Source organism: Tetrahymena thermophila, assembly GCF_000189635.1.
Source record: "Tetrahymena thermophila SB210 genomic scaffold scf_8254362, whole genome shotgun sequence".
Classification (NCBI taxonomy): domain Eukaryota; phylum Ciliophora; class Oligohymenophorea; order Hymenostomatida; family Tetrahymenidae; genus Tetrahymena; species Tetrahymena thermophila.
In genome coordinates, this window is record NW_002476146.1 from 57,085 (window position 1) to 74,040 (window position 16,956).

Consider the following 16,956-nt stretch of genomic DNA (forward strand, 5'->3'; position numbering starts at 1 on the left):
AGATTAAAATGAATATGGGTTAAATTAGAAATTATTTATGTAATTTTACAATTAAATTAAATAAGAATTAAATCCATTGAATATTCTTATAAATTTTAAGTTGATATTCATATAATTATTTATTATTATTATTATAAATAAATCAAACTTTGAGTTATATATCAACGGCATCTAAAAATTAACTTTATTGATTGCTTTTACTTTATAATTAATTTAAATCTTTTAGTTAGTAATCATTGTTGCCATTAAATTTTTCTTTATTATCTCTGTTTCTGTCATTTAAATAGTTTAAGATGTTAGGGTTTTAAGGTTGGATCATATTCATAATGTTTCCAAATTAATCGTCTTGTCTTTCTAAGTCTCCTAAGCTTTCATTTGTGTTCAAGCGAAGATAGTTATAATTAAGACTTTTTCTTTGATTTTTTTATGCTGTGTTGTTTAAAGAAATTTCATCTTCAAAGTTATAATTATTGAAGTCAATATCTCCAACTGCTGATGTAAAATTACGAGCGAATTAAGCTGTAAGTTAATCGAAATCTTATTCAGGATTCAAGCCTAAGGATTTCATTGTTTTCTAAATATTATCTTAGATTTAGGTGTTATTGAATATTTCATTATGAATATAAGGAGTTTCCGAGAGTTATTAGCATAACTTTTACAATTTAAGTTTATGTTCTTAAAGTGTTTAGATTATATCATCTTATGATTGGTATTATCCTGATGGGGAATTAGACTTTAAAGAAAAACTTTTCTGTTAAGATAAGGCTTTCGAGTAGTTTTCTACTTAGTAATTTAATTTTTTATTTAAATTTGATATTTCAATGTGCATTGTGAATATTTCTTGATAAATTTTATTAATGTGATTGTACTCTTTTGAGGCAATATTAGTTATTATGTGTTCTATTTCAGCAAATGAGTTTGTAGTATTATTAATAATTTATAGCTCGATAACTTTTAGTATCTAGCCTATTGCAAGCTGTGTGATATTGAAACAAGCAGGGTGTTTTTATACAGGCTATTAACCATTTCCTACTCCATTCTTTTGGATGGACTGAAGAACAAATTAGTTATTAGTTGAATTAAATAAATTGGCATCCAGATTAGAATTACCAACACCATTAACAGAAATACAATCTCTTTATGATTGATAATTTATGGTCTCTTTAATAAGCTTCATTAAATAAGCAACCACAGCTCTTATTTAGAAAACATTATTTCTTTTAGTGATCTCTTAAATAATTAAAAATGTATATTAGAAAATAACTACAGCAGTATTAATAGAATTTATGTCTTGCTACATATTTAAGTTAAATACACATTTTATCGTTTAATGGAAAATATGTAACAGAGAGTTCTAAGAAATTTATTAAAACATCTATGAAATGGAATTAAGTTAATTATTTTGACTATTACCGTTGCTTATACTGTATCCAACATTATCAGTTTAACTCCTCATATTTTACTGGGGGAGTGTTATTTGATGATTGAGTGATTATAAATTATAATTGGAGGCGCTTTCAGTTATAGGTTTCATTTTGAGTAATATCAATTTGCAAGTAACCTCATAAACCATTAAAGAAACATATTTTTGATTGCAAATGAAAATCAAATTGATTATGACTTCGTCTGTGATCATTGGAGAAGAAGTAAAATAGCTACTACAGTCTAAAGCAAGAAGCATCAAGTTGAGTCCTTCAATGATATATTTTGTTTGATCATTACCGTAGTACTGGTTAATTAAATTTATGGAGTTAGAGTGTTCAGATGGGGATTTGATCATATACATTTAATTATTAATACCATTTGTATTTGGAGATTGGAGAGGAGTGTGAGATCCTTGTTGCATACCCTTTGAGTAGCTAGAAGAAGACATATATTCACATATTTCATTCGAAAGGGCTGTCAATAAAGAGAGTAATGCACTTGAATCAGGAGCTAATTGTAGAGTATAGTGCACAAAACTTTATTAGATAGCTCTTTTAACTTCAAAAAGTTCATTGTATTCTTTCAAGTTGTCTAAATAACATCTAACAATTTTATTTGTGGAATGCATCAACAGAGGAATTTCTTTATCTTTCTAAGAAGTGAGCATGTTAAATATTTTAAAGGCGCGAATTTTAACTTTTGGGTCTGCAAAGTTTTCTAATTTAAGTAGTCCTTATGGTATGATTTCATCCTTATCTTTATTTTATTCTTTTTGGGCTGAGTTTTACTGAATTTTGCTATTTTTTTACGATTACGGTACATTATTATCTGCCCCTCCTATTCCTAAAGAAATTTCATTTTAGCTTTATGCATGAGCTTAGTTGCCAAAGACATTCACTTGCTTAAAATTGTTATTAAAATATAGAGAAGGCAAACCTGAAAGCTGCTTGCTAAGAGAGAGATATTCAATCAGCTGTTCCATCAAAAAGACTTTATAATTCAACTATACTGATTCAACCCTTGACACAGAAATGGTTTCATTTATGATGTTTTCAATTAGTAGCAAGGTATCCCATTTTACTTAATCAAAGAATTAGAATAAGTTAGAGAGAACTGAATTGTAATTTTTCAACATAAAGCCTCTTCTTGAAAAAACAGCTAAGATACCTAGGCAATTACTAGTGATTTCTGCTATCGTAAGATGCACAGACTTTTCAGAGCTTTTCATAGCTTATAAAAGGTTATCGTTGGCTCCGTTAAGAGGAGATTGAGGAACAGCATTATTGTTATTATTATTATTATTATCTGGCCTTATTTTTTATGAGTAATTTCGGAGAATTCTATTGAAATCAATAATAGTTTGAAGAGAGAAGAAAAAGAAATTTAGCTATTACTTTGTTCCAAATACGCTTTACAGTGTTTTTAATTTAGAAAGAGTTGCTTGGTAAGTAATCTAAAGATTAGATAAAGTTTGTACCTTTTACTTGTTGATAGCTTCCCATTAAGGAAGCTGATCTTCATTAGAAGTAGGTATGATTTCTTTTGTGAGATTAAATAAATCAGTCTCTAATTAATCTACCAATACATAAATTTTATCAGAAGTATAAGGATCTTTGTGAAGCTAAGAAAACTTAAGCAGTATTTTCATGAACTGGTTTTGAGATTAAAAATAAAAAGGATTGTACTTCTCATTCAAAATAAATAATGCTATATCAATAAAATCTATTTCGAATCTAATAAAATTATCACTAAAAAATGTAATCTAATCCTAAACATTATTCTAGTTTTAAATCCCATTAGCATTTTGCTGCCTCTCTTCCTTAGTTGAGTTGTTGGCTTCGTTGTTTTCTGTTAAAACGTCTAATTTTGAGACCAAATTCGAATCTTCGACTTAGCCGTGTTTTAGTGAAATATGCTTTTGGGTATAATTCTTTAAGTTTTACACTAAGACTTCTAAAATCATTAGAGTAACCCACTGCACTCCATAATCTGTTTAAAAGTTTTTTAATTGCGCCTTGAGATATTTAACAGTATCAATAAGACGAATATGTGTATCTTAAATATGGTCAGAGAGATTTTTTGCTTATAATTTGACTTAACCCTCTAACTTAGGAATATCGTATGACATAAATTCCTTATATGAAGCAGTAGCTTGAGCTTTTATAGATTCCGAAGTAAGTTCTTCGAAATGAGAAATAAAATCTTCATTTTCTTAGTTTTAGCCTGGCTCCATGTAACTCTTGTTATATCGTTTTTTTTACACTAGCTTGGTGTTTTATGTATTTACTTAAAATAAAATATTATAACATTCATCCAAAATGCTTTAGTAAACTAACACTGGTTTTCTCATACAACTACTACAGCCTCCCATCCTTAAAAATTTGTTCTTTTTTTTTTAAATATTGTGTATAAATTCTTTCTAACTAAATTAACTACTATTATTTATTTTCTATAGCTTACGAATTCTTATTTGCGTTCAATAATCTGGATTTGCTAGAAAGGAGTTGTTCAAAGAAATTTCTACTTGAATACAAGACAGGGTTTCCTATTTTAATATGTTTGTTTGCTTGTTTATTTGCTAAAGCTAGATTAATGTCTAACCTGATTATAAAAAATAGATAGATCCTTAGATTTTATTTAAATTGAAACAATAATTGATAAAGAAAGACTATTTACTTTTTAATAAATTAATTATCGATATACAAATCATTGAATTAATTTATTATTAATATTATATGATTTATTTCAATTTTTTTCAATACTTCCAACTAAAATCAAGATAAATAGATAGATTGAATGAATGATTCAAAGAAAGAAACTCACTCCACATGCGCATCAAGTAGTTACTAATTCCTTTTTTTTTTTTTTCTGTTTCATTAAAATCCATCACTCAACTTACCAAGATTTAAAAGTTTTAATTAACAAATAAAAATGGATAACCAGGTAAGATAAATAAACATTCATTTTTAATTAAAATTAAAATGTCATTTTTCAATAAAATGTTTTATCATTTCCATTCGATTATAACTGCATTTGGTTTGTATATTTACTTTGCTTTGAAGAATTTTATAAAGTTAACTTCCCTAGCAATATTACCATAAAAACAAATTTATTAAACATAATTTACTTTACAAGTAATGAATGATAATCAATATTTAAATAATCTTCTATTATCAATTCAAATTTTGATAGGGTCTTTCTTTATTTTATCTAAAATCGAATATACTTATTAACTTTTCATATATTATTTAGTTTACCATTCATTAAGAATTGGTCTATTTTATTTTCTATCATTTTTAATTTTTTGATTATATTTAATCTTTACATCAAGTGCATAAAAAGAGCCAAATTTAAATTTGATAAATACTTTTAAAAGTCATTTCATTTTTTTTGTTCAGTTAATAACAAATGAAGTATTTATTGTTTTTGTAAATAATTTTTCGATTTATACACGCAATTGAAACTTTAGTTTGCTTTAGCTTTTATTTTAATTCATAAATTATGTGACTGAAATTCATTTTAATCATGCAAAATCTTTTAAACATCATAAATTATCTTAGATTTAAAAAGAAGAAGAAATTTACTTATGAATATATCCATCCATGTATATATCTATCACTGACCAATTTAATTTAAAAAGTGTAAATTTTAATATAATTAGCGTTTGAAAGTAATTAGAATTTTATTAAGGGAGTATGTTTGTGACTTTGTATAATTGAAATAGAAAGATAAATATATTAATAAATTAATATTTGATGTACATTAAATTCTGTTATTTAGTAAGTATGAGAGAAACTATTTTTAATTTAAATTTTAAAATAAATCTTAAACTAGATTATTAATTTTTATTAAATATTTTGCTTTATTTTATTTCAAAATAAAAAACTGTTTTATTTTTAAATTTACCAATTTTCTAAAAATACCATATTAATTTAATTTTTTCCTTTGTAATTTAATAAATTAGCAATGCGCACCCTTATTTATAAAAGATATATTTATAAAATAAAATTAATAAAATCATTTATTTATTTTTTTGGAGTAATTTTTAGGAATTCTGATGAAATTAAATTTAAAATTGCAGGTTATTTTTCTATCCTTTTTTTTTATCAAAAATAGGTAATTATATTAAATGTTAAATACAAATAATAATAGTAGTCTATAATAAAAAGATACTGTCTATTGCAAATTGATAGAATAATTCAATACGTTGTATCAACAATTAAATATCATAGATTTAACTTAAATTTAACCTCAGCGCTAATTGTATGCAATGGGCCAAATTTAAGCTAAATTAAAAGTATTATTACTTAATCAATAATAACTTACATTTGTTGACAAATTAATCTTGTTTATTGTATTCAATATGAAATATTTAATTAAATTTATTTTGCTAAAATTAGAGCTGCCAATCAATCAATCAAATTTAATTCTTTGTCAATTCATAAGTCAATCAAAGTGTGCTTGAAGCTTACAAAATTAAATATTATTAAAATTTTATTGAGAAAGTGGGATAATCCACAATCTGAGGTGACATACAATATGACGCTATAATTATAAATAAAAGAAAAAGGGTTTTTTGATATAAGTTATTGATTTAAATAATATTATGTTGAGTTTTAAATATTATTACTACAGGAGGAAAATAGTACTTTCTCTATTGAAATAAAAATAAAGAATATTATTAAAAATATATGTTATGCATTATTTAGTTTGAATTTTCTTCTATTTTATTTTTCCTAGATTGAAGCTATATATTTCAAACATCCAACAATTAATAATATTATAATAAATTTTAATTAAAACTATATCTTAAAAAAAGTATTGGATTAAAGTAAGAGCAAAAATTTGAAAATAACTAGCATCCAACAAACAAGCTATTAATCAATCAAAAAGCTATCCTCAAACATATTATAAGCAACTAAAATATTATGAGTGACCCTATTCTAGCATAATTTAAAGAGGCGCTTAGGATATCTCTACTATATTTTATTCATTTTGCAGTTTTCATCCAGTGTTTCCTCATGTCCACTCTTCTTTATATCTTAAGAATAATTCTACACCTTTTCACAGCAATCCCTCAATTAAAACACTTGAGAAAATCTTTGATGAGATTTTTACCTTAAATCAATCCTGATGTTTATGCTAAAGCAGGTATATAACTTAATACATATTTTTTAACGAGTTCGCAGCTTCAAATTAGCGACTCAAAAATTTTTTTGGAATTTAATCAAACTATTTTTCTATTTTATAGAGGATTTAATTATGAGTCACATTGAATACAACATTGAAACTCATAAAATTCTCACTGAAGATGGTTACTATTTAACAGCCTGGCGTATTCTTTCTTCAGATAAGAAGAAATCTTAAGAAGCTCGCAGCAAAGCTCCCGTCATTTTGATGCATGGACTTTTAGATTGCAGTTTTTCTTGGTTTGTTAATAAAGAAAGATAGATGTGCTTGCCTTATATTTTGGCAGACTAGGGCTATGACGTTTGGTGCATGAATAACCGCGGTAATAGATACTCCTTAGGTCATAAGTACTTCAAACATATTAAATCAAATCCTCATTATTGGAACTATGGCTTTGATGAGCTAGCAAAATATGACGTTAAAGCTAATGTCTAATATGTTTTAGACACTACAAGCCACTCAAAAGTGTTTTATGTAGGCCACTCTTAAGGCTCTACTTAAATGTTTGCAAAATTAATGGAAGATCCTTAATTCTAAGAAAAAATTAAAGCTTTCATTGCTCTCGGTCCAGCTATTTATATTTAAAACTTGGTAATTATTTATTTCTCAACATTTTTGAACATCTTAATAAAAAAAAATATTAATACAAAATGAATACTTTGCTTGCTTTAGAAAAAGCAAAATTTAGAGCAATAAAAAACTAAATATAATTAATTACTATTAAAATAAAATTAATCAATTTATATTAAATTTTATTATGAACTTTAATACAGCTAAAATTCTTTTTTAAAAGAATTTAAAATTGAATTAATTAGAGAGAGTCATTTTTAATAAGAAATAATACTTTTAATCAAATGAAATATGATATAATTAATAATAGCAAGCATTAATTCATTACATTAAACTATATTTATTGAGAAAATATTAAATTAATATTTATTTTTTTATGAATAGGCAAGCAATTTCGTAAAGAAAATGTTTGGATGTGGTTTCTATCAACTTTTAGATAAATTGGGATACAGAAACTTCTTAGTGCTACCTAAATCCATTTCTAGAAGAGTTGGAGCACTGTGCCACTATTTACCATTTTTATATGATATCGGTCTATTTAAAGTTATGAATTTACTTTGCGGCTTCCCTGTTGAAAATAAAATTCCTCGTGACAAAATTTCAGTTATTGTAACACACGAACCTGGTGGTGCTTCAGTTAGAAATATTTTATAATGGTAATTTACTTACTCTTATATTTGAAATAATAAATTTATTTAATATTGAATATTCTAAAATTTAATTTTAATCATTAGGGAACAATTCATGAAATCTGGAGAGTTTAAAAAGTTTGATTTTGGAGCTTAAAAGAATATGAAGGTATATGGATAAACAAAACCTCCTTGCTATAATACAGAGAATCTTAAAAAGATAACAATTCCTCAACACTTGTTTATTGGTACTTCAGATATTGTTGGAAATAAAATAGATACTGATCGCTTACTATAACTAGTTAATCCTGATTCTTCCAAGATATATACGCTAAATGACTATGCCCATCTTGACTATGTATGGGGAACTGATGCTAACACTGTACTTTACCCCTAAATAATAAAAATATTAAAAGCTCACCAAACAACATGAAAAAAAAATGTTAAATTATTATTCTATTTATTTATCAATATTAAAATAAAATATAAATTATAATTTCCTTCTCTATATCTTCATATACATTAACCTTATTATCTATACATTAATTCTGTATTAAAATATCCATTTAAAGTATTCCATAGCTAAATTTCTCATATCAACATCACATTTTTATAAATTTACTTTCAATAATAATCAATGAATGAATTAGCATTTTTATGTTGTGAATTTAATATATTTATATTGTGTGTTAGAATATTATAGCTAAGAAAAAATTATAAATAATTTGCTTATTATTCGAAGTTTGAAAAGTTAATAACTTTAGTTATAGTGAAAAAAATTATTATTTGTTTTAATTTATTAAGGAAGAATTTTTAAAGAAAATGAAACAACATTTTTAAAATAAAATTTAACTATTAAGTTATATTGAATAATCCTTTTAGATGGATGCCTCTTAAATGATGATACATTTTGGCTAAAAGCCTTTAGGAAATGAATTTTATTGCTAATTAAAAGAAAATCATGTTCCTGAATAATATGCATAATATTTAATGGAAATCAAAACTTAGAAACCCCAAGATTTTTATATTATTTTGAAAGCCTTTAAGACAGGAGGTAGATTGAAACCGTTAGAGCAACTTTTAATACATAACAACAGTTATTTTAAACCTGAAGAGGCTTATGAAAGTAAAAAATAAAACAAATTTTTAAACAGAAATAGAAGTTAAGAAAATGTTGAAGTTTATAATGATGAATATTATAAAATGATCATAGAGAATCCATACTTTGAAAATTGCAATTTAATTGAAGAGAAAAAAGTTGCAGATATTCTAACTCAAGGATTTATACCTTAACAAGATAATTTTATTTGGGCTCTTGTAGTTGAGAAGTCATAGTTACTTAAGAAAGAAGTAAATTTTTTGGCACAAAACTAATTCAAAGAATAATTACAAATAAACGTCTATGGATAAGATATTTCTGATTAAAAAAAAGAATTTATATCTGGTTGGACAGAGCAAGATATTAATAAAAGAATATCTGCTCTTTTAAATGTTGAACCAGGTGATATAATTGGTTTGATTAACCCTGAAAAGTCACTTGATCGTTAAGCGTATGCTACTCTTGCGGTTAAATGTAATTAAATATTTTTTATTAAGTCTGGTATCGATTTGGATTAGTTCTTGGATAAATAGATACTAAATAAACCTATGAACTAGCTTCAATAGGAAAAGAGAAAAATATTTGTGTAAAAATACTTGAAAACGAGAAAAGCTATCTGGTCTGAAAAAAATATTGTAGATTTAATTTAAATTTTAACTAAAGCTTGTTATTACGACGAAGTAGATAAGTTCTGCAATATATTTAATAATATTAATATGGTTTTATCAAATTTAAGTAATTAGACCAAGCAAGAAATTAATAAAAGTTTATTTTTATGCAATATGAAAAGAGGGCTTCATTAAGAAGCTCTTAGTTATTATCAAAAAGCTTAGAATGAGGGATTAATTATGGACTAATACAAGGAAGAAATCATTCAAATCCTATTTAATTTTAGAAAATTCGATGAAGTATAAAAAGAATGGTAAACATTAGATAATAGATAGTAAAATAAATTAAAGCATATAATAGCTTAAACAAATCTTATCTTAGACTTTAAAAATGAAGGGAAAAACTTCGATAAAATAGTTGAATTAATGAAATAAAAAAAAAATTTTCATTAACTTATTTAGAACTACTATGGCCCAATAGAAATAAGAAAGGCTACAATTCAGTTAGGGAGAGATGATAGGGTTTAAGATATAGGCAGAGGAATTTTTTTAACTAAAAAAGTGAACAAAAGGCAGTTACTTTGGGCAGAAAGAGATCTGACATATAAGCCTAATTAAAGAAATAATGTCAAAACAATGTTTGAAACTTTAAAAGATATGCTTTCAAATAATTTACTAAGAGCTAGACTAAGGCATTTGTACTAAGATGGAATGACCAATTTTACATTTCCAGAGGTTTCTTTGTATAGCAATGATAATTATGACTTATAAAAGTAAGGCTGTGTTCCTTAAATTACAGATGAGGACCTATGGAATATAGTTAATAGCTCTTCTCATACAATTTATCCTAAGCTATATTAATCTGAGTAAACTAAAGAAGAAGAAGGATTATGGCCAATTTTCTCATTTGTAAATCATTCAATTTCTAACAGAAACATTGAAGTTATAGTGTAGCAAGGCTTTTTATTTGTTTTTTCGACAATGAGTCTTCCAGAAAACACTTAAATTTTTTACAACTATGTATTAAATATAGATAATGAGGATGTAATTAAATCTGTAAAATCAAAATATGGGCTGTAAGAGCTATGAAATAAAATATTTAAATATTAATTAACTAATCTAATAAAAGTTGCTTGTTAATAAAATACTTTAACATACTATAAAATTATATAATTTATTAAAAACTTTCTTAATTATATTAACTAAATAAATCTTTATATATTTCCTTTGAATTTGAGTTTTTTACTATGATTTACATTAACATTTGAATAATTATTTTGGTTTTTGGATTGTTTTATAAATTTAGGATTTTGGATTATTAAAATATTCTGAGCAAATGATTTTAATATACTGTCTAACGAAACAAATAAATTTTTTTTTTTTGATAATACTAAATTATTATTATTCTTAAATTTGTTGCTTTATTTTATTTATTAATTACTCGAATGTAAAAACAAATAAAATTGTTTTTTATTTCCAAAATAAAATAAAAAGTAAGTCAACATTTTAACATATTTTACACTTGTAAATTTTAAGCTAAAATACTTCGAATATAAAAAATGTAACTAAATTTAATTAGTATTTATTTATTATATTTGAAATTTAATGTATCAATACAAAAATATTTTATAAAATATAAGTTCTCCTAATTTAAATTATTTCTTTTTCTGATAGATCTATTGACAGACAGAATGAATATTCAACACGTTTCTTTAATTGATTAGTTTATATTTATATTTTATCATTTGATATATTTGGAAAGAATAAAAGAGAAGAAAATCTTTCTTTATAAAATAGAGAGCATTCAATCAAATTTAAATGAAAGTATTTGTAAAAATCATCAGTATTGATTGATTGATAATATCTATAAATATTGCTAATTTATTTTAATATCAGATTAAATTGATTGATAAAAATTAATTTTTCATATAAATAAATATCTTAATTAAAAAGATTCTTGAAAAAATGAAATTGTTCAAATTTCTATTAGCATTAGCAATAGCGACTACAGCTGTTACATGTTATTCAATACCAGGAGTTTCTAGTTAAGTAAACTATAAGCATTTATTATATTAAGTATCTATATCACATATTTTAATATTGCTTCTTTTAAAGCAATACAAGGAAAATTAGGAAATACAAGTTTATGCATTACAATTAGAATCTTTATAAAGCATGATTCCATATGCTTTTGAAGATTATTATCGCTTTTTTTAGACATAAGAATAAGATTAAAGTTTAACAGAGCAGCTTTTAGGTTAGAAAAAATTGCTACTTCCAACTATTGAATTCAAAGTAATTAATTTCTTTGAAAGTTAATAAGTAGCATTTTTAAAAATTTATAAAGTTTTTGAAGGATCAAAAATGCACAAAGTTCGGAGAAGGAAAATTTAAACGCTCAGATGTCAAAAAGTTTTAATACTTGATTGATAACGCTTATACCTATGATCTGTAAAATATTCTTTTTATTTAAGTTAACTCTTTTTTACTTAAAATGCACTTAAATGTCAACAAATAATAATTAAATTTTCATTAATATTAAACAGGATCATAGACAATCTGCCTGCTATAGTAGAAAATTAGAATTCAATTCCAGTAGGAGAAAAGGTGATTATTTATTTTAAATATTTTAAAAGTTGAATCATAGGTGTTAGATTGATAAAAAGACTAAATATTAAATAAAAGCAATTATTGCTTAGAATATTGATGGATTTTGGTTTTAAAAATACAAAAAATAAATATTAATATATGAATTCAATCAATAACATGCTTTAATTCAAATTTAAAAAAAAAGATTACAATTGGTGGCTCTTATAGGTATGAGATATACAATCACTTCAAGTTTGTAGTTGAATATAATAATAACAATATTGTTGGCTTCAATCTTACATAAGGTGTAAGTGGATACTTATTAAACACTTCAAGTAATCAGACTTTCCCTTCATGCGGACTAGAATCTGAAAATCTTATTGAATCTATTGAGTCTAGAGATTAAAATTTGGCAGAAGATATGCCTATTCACTTTACATATGAAGTTCTTTATGTTAAAAATGAATTAAAAACTTAAGCTTCAAGATGGGACAGGTATAAATAATAAGAAGGAGAAACTGTTCATTGGAATAACATTCTCTGCTCTTTTGGTGTAAATGTCTCTCTCTCAGCTCTAATTTACTTTATCCTCAAGCGTATTCTTAACAAGGACTTTGCCAATTATGAAAAAGTAAAAATTATTTTTATTTTCTTTTTCAAAGGATTATAAATTTTCAGTTATAATATACTTACTTACGAAAATATTATATTTATTTATAAAGGTTAATCAGAGTGATGAAGATGATATGGGTTGGAAATAGTTAAAATCTGATGTCTTTAGACCTCCTGGTAACCCAATCGTTTTAGCCTCAATGGTTGGAGTTGGCTTATAATTAGCAATTATGCTAATTTTAACAGTTTTCTTTATTGCTCTTTACTATTTAGCAGAGTAATACAGAACTGAAAAATTCTTGGAAGCTTTAATCATTCTGTATGTTATTACTGGACTTATTTCAGGTATATTTTTATTAAATTAAACAATAAAAAGCTCAACTTAAATTTTTATTTTTTAAATACAGGCTACTACAGTGCAAGATATTACAAGATGATGAGTGTAAAAAAATAATTATTTTATATGGCATTTTTAATTCTATTTTTATTGTAAAAGGGTGTTTATTGGATTAGATCTACCTTGTTAACTTCAGTCTTACTTCCAGGATTAGGAACACTTATTTTCTTTGAAATCGAATTCAGTTATTTGATCGAAGATTCCACAAATGCTTATGGCTTTGGAACAATCTTTAAGTTATTCTTTATTTGGTTTGCTGTTTAAATTCCTCTAACATTCCTTGGATCAGTTATAGGATTTAAAAGACCTAAAATGGAAGGAGGCTGCACTGTCAATCCTGTACCCTAATTTATTCCCCCTCAACCTAAATTTTTGAGCAGACATTTCTTATGTGTTTTAGGTGGAATTCTTCCTTTCGGGTAATTTAAAAATTATTTTTCTTTTTTAAATTAAAATTAAAATTTAGAACAATCTTGATGGAACTATAATATATTATGAACTCTGTTTGGACACACTCATTCTATCATCTCTTCGGTTTCATTCTTCTAGCCTTAATTTTACTCGTTATTACATGCGCTGAAATATCTATCCTCCTTACTTATCTCTAATTAAATAAGTATTTTTATTTATTTATTTACTTATTAATTTTTCAGATATATATCATATTAAATTAATATATATTTTTAAAAGTGGTAATCATAAATGGTGGTGGAATGCATTTTATAGTTCTGGTTTTTGTGGGGTCTATGTATTTGCCTATGGATTCTTTTATTGGCTTTTCTATTTACAAATTACTTAAGTATCTTCAACTATCATGTACTTTGGTATTATGGGTATGGCAAGCTTTGGTATGTTCCTTATTTGTGGTTCTGTTGGGTTTATAGCTTCTTACACTTTTGTCAAATTCATATATTCTCAAATCAAGGCTGATTGATTGATTTTTAATTATAATTTTTATAAATTACTGAACTTAATAATAAATTTTTTGTAATTTTAAAATTATTTTTATTTACAATTTTTTATATATTATTTTGTTTATAATACTCTTTTCTTTTTAAATTATTAATTCATTTTCTAAAACTTTTATCAACTTTCTTTTGATTATCATTAAATCAAATTCAACAAACAAAATTCCTTTAATATCAAGAATAATAATTAAATTTCAAAATTATTATCTCAAAAATAAATTATGAATAAATTTAAAAAAAATGTTTTTAACAATGTAAAAAAATGAAACAAAAATTGTTAATATAAAGTTAGAATTATTATTTTTTCTAAGCAGTTACTATAAATAAATATTGCTAATAGTTAAAACAAAATATAACCAATAGTGTTGCTACAAATTGAGATATTTAACATAATTTTTATTAATTTTGTCAGTGTAAAGCTTCTTTTATTTTATCAAATTTTAATAATTAATTATTTGGTTTATAAGAAGAAAAAATAAAAAACGAAAAAGTAAGCATAAGAAAAGTTAAGGTCTTTAAAATATTTAATTTTTTTAAATCATAAAATAAAATAAAAAAATTTTAATTTTATTTATTAAGTGAAAATTTTAATAAAAAAAATAACAAAAACAAAATGAATATTTATAGAGATTTATTAATTTTAATTTCCACTAAATAATACTTTATTAAAAAAATTTAACAATCTTCACATCACAAAGATTTTTATTATTTCTTTAACTTTGCTGGTTATTTATCATGCATACATAGGTTAAAGAGGTGTAATTTTATCATTAAATAATATTACAGCGATAAGATCTTATTATGTTAGTCTTTGAGTAAATTGACTAATGCATGTACGCAACTAGTTCCACCTTGGTCCACTCATAGAACCGGATATGTCTAAATTAAATATTACGATAAATTTTTTTACAGATAAATTTATAAACCCTCTCTATCTCTCCTAATATCTTAAAAAACCTGCATTATTTGTTAAGAGAGCTTATAAGTTAAATTAAGTTATTATTCCACATTAAGCTTGAATTCTGTTGAAAATTTCTTTTATACTCTAACTTGAAGCTAAATGAAAATAAGAAGTATCCCCTCCTAAAATCGAAAGAGCAAGTAATTCAGCAGCCTCTTTTGAATTCCTATTCATATCTATCCCTATAAAATGATTTGAAATCATTTATTTTGGGATTTTTTACCCTAACACTCGCATCAATTAACCTAAATCTTCAAGTGAATTTTTAGAACTAGTATCCTCTCCATCTGTAATTATAATATGTAAAAAGTGCCTATCTGTAACTCCGTAGTTGGTTATTAGATCTCCATTCATTTTTAAAATAGTAGCAATTCCTCCAGTAATTGAGTCTCTAAGGCGGGTACTCCCATTAGGGTTAACTTTGGATAAGGATGCTGTAAGGTTATTATGGTTATTAAAAAGTCCATATCTTGACTTAAATGAATTCAACATTATCTTTGTAAGAAGTGTTATTTTTTTTTATTTTACTATTTTTAGAGTTTGTTATCAATTGTTTGCTAATTATTATAAAATACTTCATCGAAGTATTCTAAATTTAAATAGGCGAACTTATTTCTCTTTTTATATGATTTAAAATAGACTAAATTATTTTTTAAATAAAGACTTAAATTATATTTAATAACTTTATGTGAAAAAATATAAAATCGGTTAATTATTTTGTATACAAATTTTAATATTAATTTAAAATTCCCCATACAAATGACAACTTGGAAAAGCTTTCTAAAAGCTATAATTGAATTAAATGAAAAATATTTAAAAGAAAGCTTTATTATGTCTTAGGAAAAATTGTTAATACTTTGAATTTACCTTACAATAGATTAAAAGTTTATATAAAATATAATTTTAATATTTACTTTTTTTACATAATATTTTTTAAAAACAGAAAAGTTATGAACACTCTTAAAAAATTATACTCAAAAACTGAAAAAATAATGAATGAAATAATTAAAATAATAGCTAATCATTACCCACAAAAATATATACAAATTACTTTTTAATCGATTTAAAATAGATTAAATTATTTTTTTAAATAAAGATTCAATTTATAATTAATAATACTTTTTGATTAAATATAATATCGATTAATTATTTTGTTTTTATTAATTTAAAATTCCTAAAACATAGGATGAGTTGGTAAAGCTTTTAAAAAATTATAATACAAGTAAATGATAATTATTTAAAACAAATCTTTTTATGTTTTAGAAATAATTGTTTATGTTTGAAAACTCCCTTACAATAGATTAAAATTAAATACGTAAACTATAATTATAATTATTTATTTTTTTACGTGATATTTTAAAAAGAGAAAAAAGATAAAGACTCTTAAAAAAATTACACTCAAAAAAAGAAACATGAATGATATAATAAAAATAATAGCAAGCTTACTACCCAAAAAAAAGTTTAAAAATGTAAACCATCTACTTTTTATCTGATTTAAAATATATTAAAGGTTAAATTTGTACTTAATAACACTTTTTGACTAAATATAAAATTGGTTTATTAATTTGTTTAAAATTTTAATATTAATTTAAAATTCCTCAAACATAGGATGAGTTGGTAAAGCTTTTTAAAAACTATAATTCAATTTAATGGTAAAAATTTAAAAGAAAGTTTTATTCTATCTTAGAAATAATTATTAATATTTTGAATTTACCTTACAATAGATTAAAATTAAATACGTAAAATATAATTCTAATTTTTTTTTTTTTACGTGATATTTTTAAAAAGTGCAAAAAGGTATTCAGAACACTCTTAAAAATAATTACACTTAAAAACAGAAACATTAAAGATATTTTTATACACAATAATACTTTTTGATAACATATAAAATTGGTTAATTATTTTGTA

The 16,956-nt window shown here is 23.8% G+C and overlaps 5 protein-coding genes across 5 annotated transcripts; 3 read left to right on the forward strand and 2 right to left on the reverse strand. All coding sequences in view use genetic code 6, as the record gives it.

Annotated features, from left to right (window-relative positions):
• Nucleotides 1–142: 142 nt before the first annotated feature.
• On the reverse strand, nt 143–3,796 carry TTHERM_00723080 (hypothetical protein; the record flags this gene model as incomplete). Its single annotated transcript, XM_001031786.2, has 1 exon — nt 143–3,796. The coding sequence occupies one exon, from the start codon at nt 3,794–3,796 to the stop codon at nt 143–145; it is 3,654 nt and encodes a 1,217-aa protein (XP_001031786.2).
• A 2,419-nt stretch (nt 3,797–6,215) lies between these two features.
• TTHERM_00723090 (Ab-hydrolase associated lipase region protein) lies at nt 6,216–8,432 on the forward strand. Its single transcript, XM_001031787.3, has 4 exons — nt 6,216–6,576; nt 6,677–7,206; nt 7,570–7,841; nt 7,920–8,432. Exons 1-4 carry the CDS (start codon nt 6,354–6,356, stop codon nt 8,245–8,247), a joined length of 1,353 nt encoding a protein of 450 aa, XP_001031787.1. The 5' UTR covers nt 6,216–6,353; the 3' UTR covers nt 8,248–8,432.
• Nucleotides 8,433–8,696: 264 nt separating this feature from the next.
• TTHERM_00723100 (hypothetical protein) lies at nt 8,697–10,610 on the forward strand (the record flags this gene model as incomplete). The annotated part of the gene is made up of 1 exon (XM_001031788.3): nt 8,697–10,610. One exon carries the CDS (start codon nt 8,697–8,699, stop codon nt 10,608–10,610), a length of 1,914 nt encoding a protein of 637 aa, XP_001031788.1.
• An 876-nt stretch (nt 10,611–11,486) lies between these two features.
• TTHERM_00723110 (endomembrane protein) lies at nt 11,487–14,053 on the forward strand (the record flags this gene model as incomplete). Its single annotated transcript, XM_001031789.3, has 10 exons — nt 11,487–11,570; nt 11,637–11,816; nt 11,869–11,972; nt 12,068–12,128; nt 12,316–12,741; nt 12,833–13,067; nt 13,130–13,164; nt 13,219–13,538; nt 13,586–13,735; nt 13,810–14,053. 10 exons carry the CDS (start codon nt 11,487–11,489, stop codon nt 14,051–14,053), a joined length of 1,839 nt encoding a protein of 612 aa, XP_001031789.3.
• A 767-nt stretch (nt 14,054–14,820) lies between these two features.
• TTHERM_00723120 (von willebrand factor type A domain protein) lies at nt 14,821–15,540 on the reverse strand (the record flags this gene model as incomplete). Its single annotated transcript, XM_001031790.2, has 1 exon — nt 14,821–15,540. One exon carries the CDS (start codon nt 15,538–15,540, stop codon nt 14,821–14,823), a length of 720 nt encoding a protein of 239 aa, XP_001031790.2.
• Between the last annotated feature and the right edge of the window lie 1,416 nt (nt 15,541–16,956).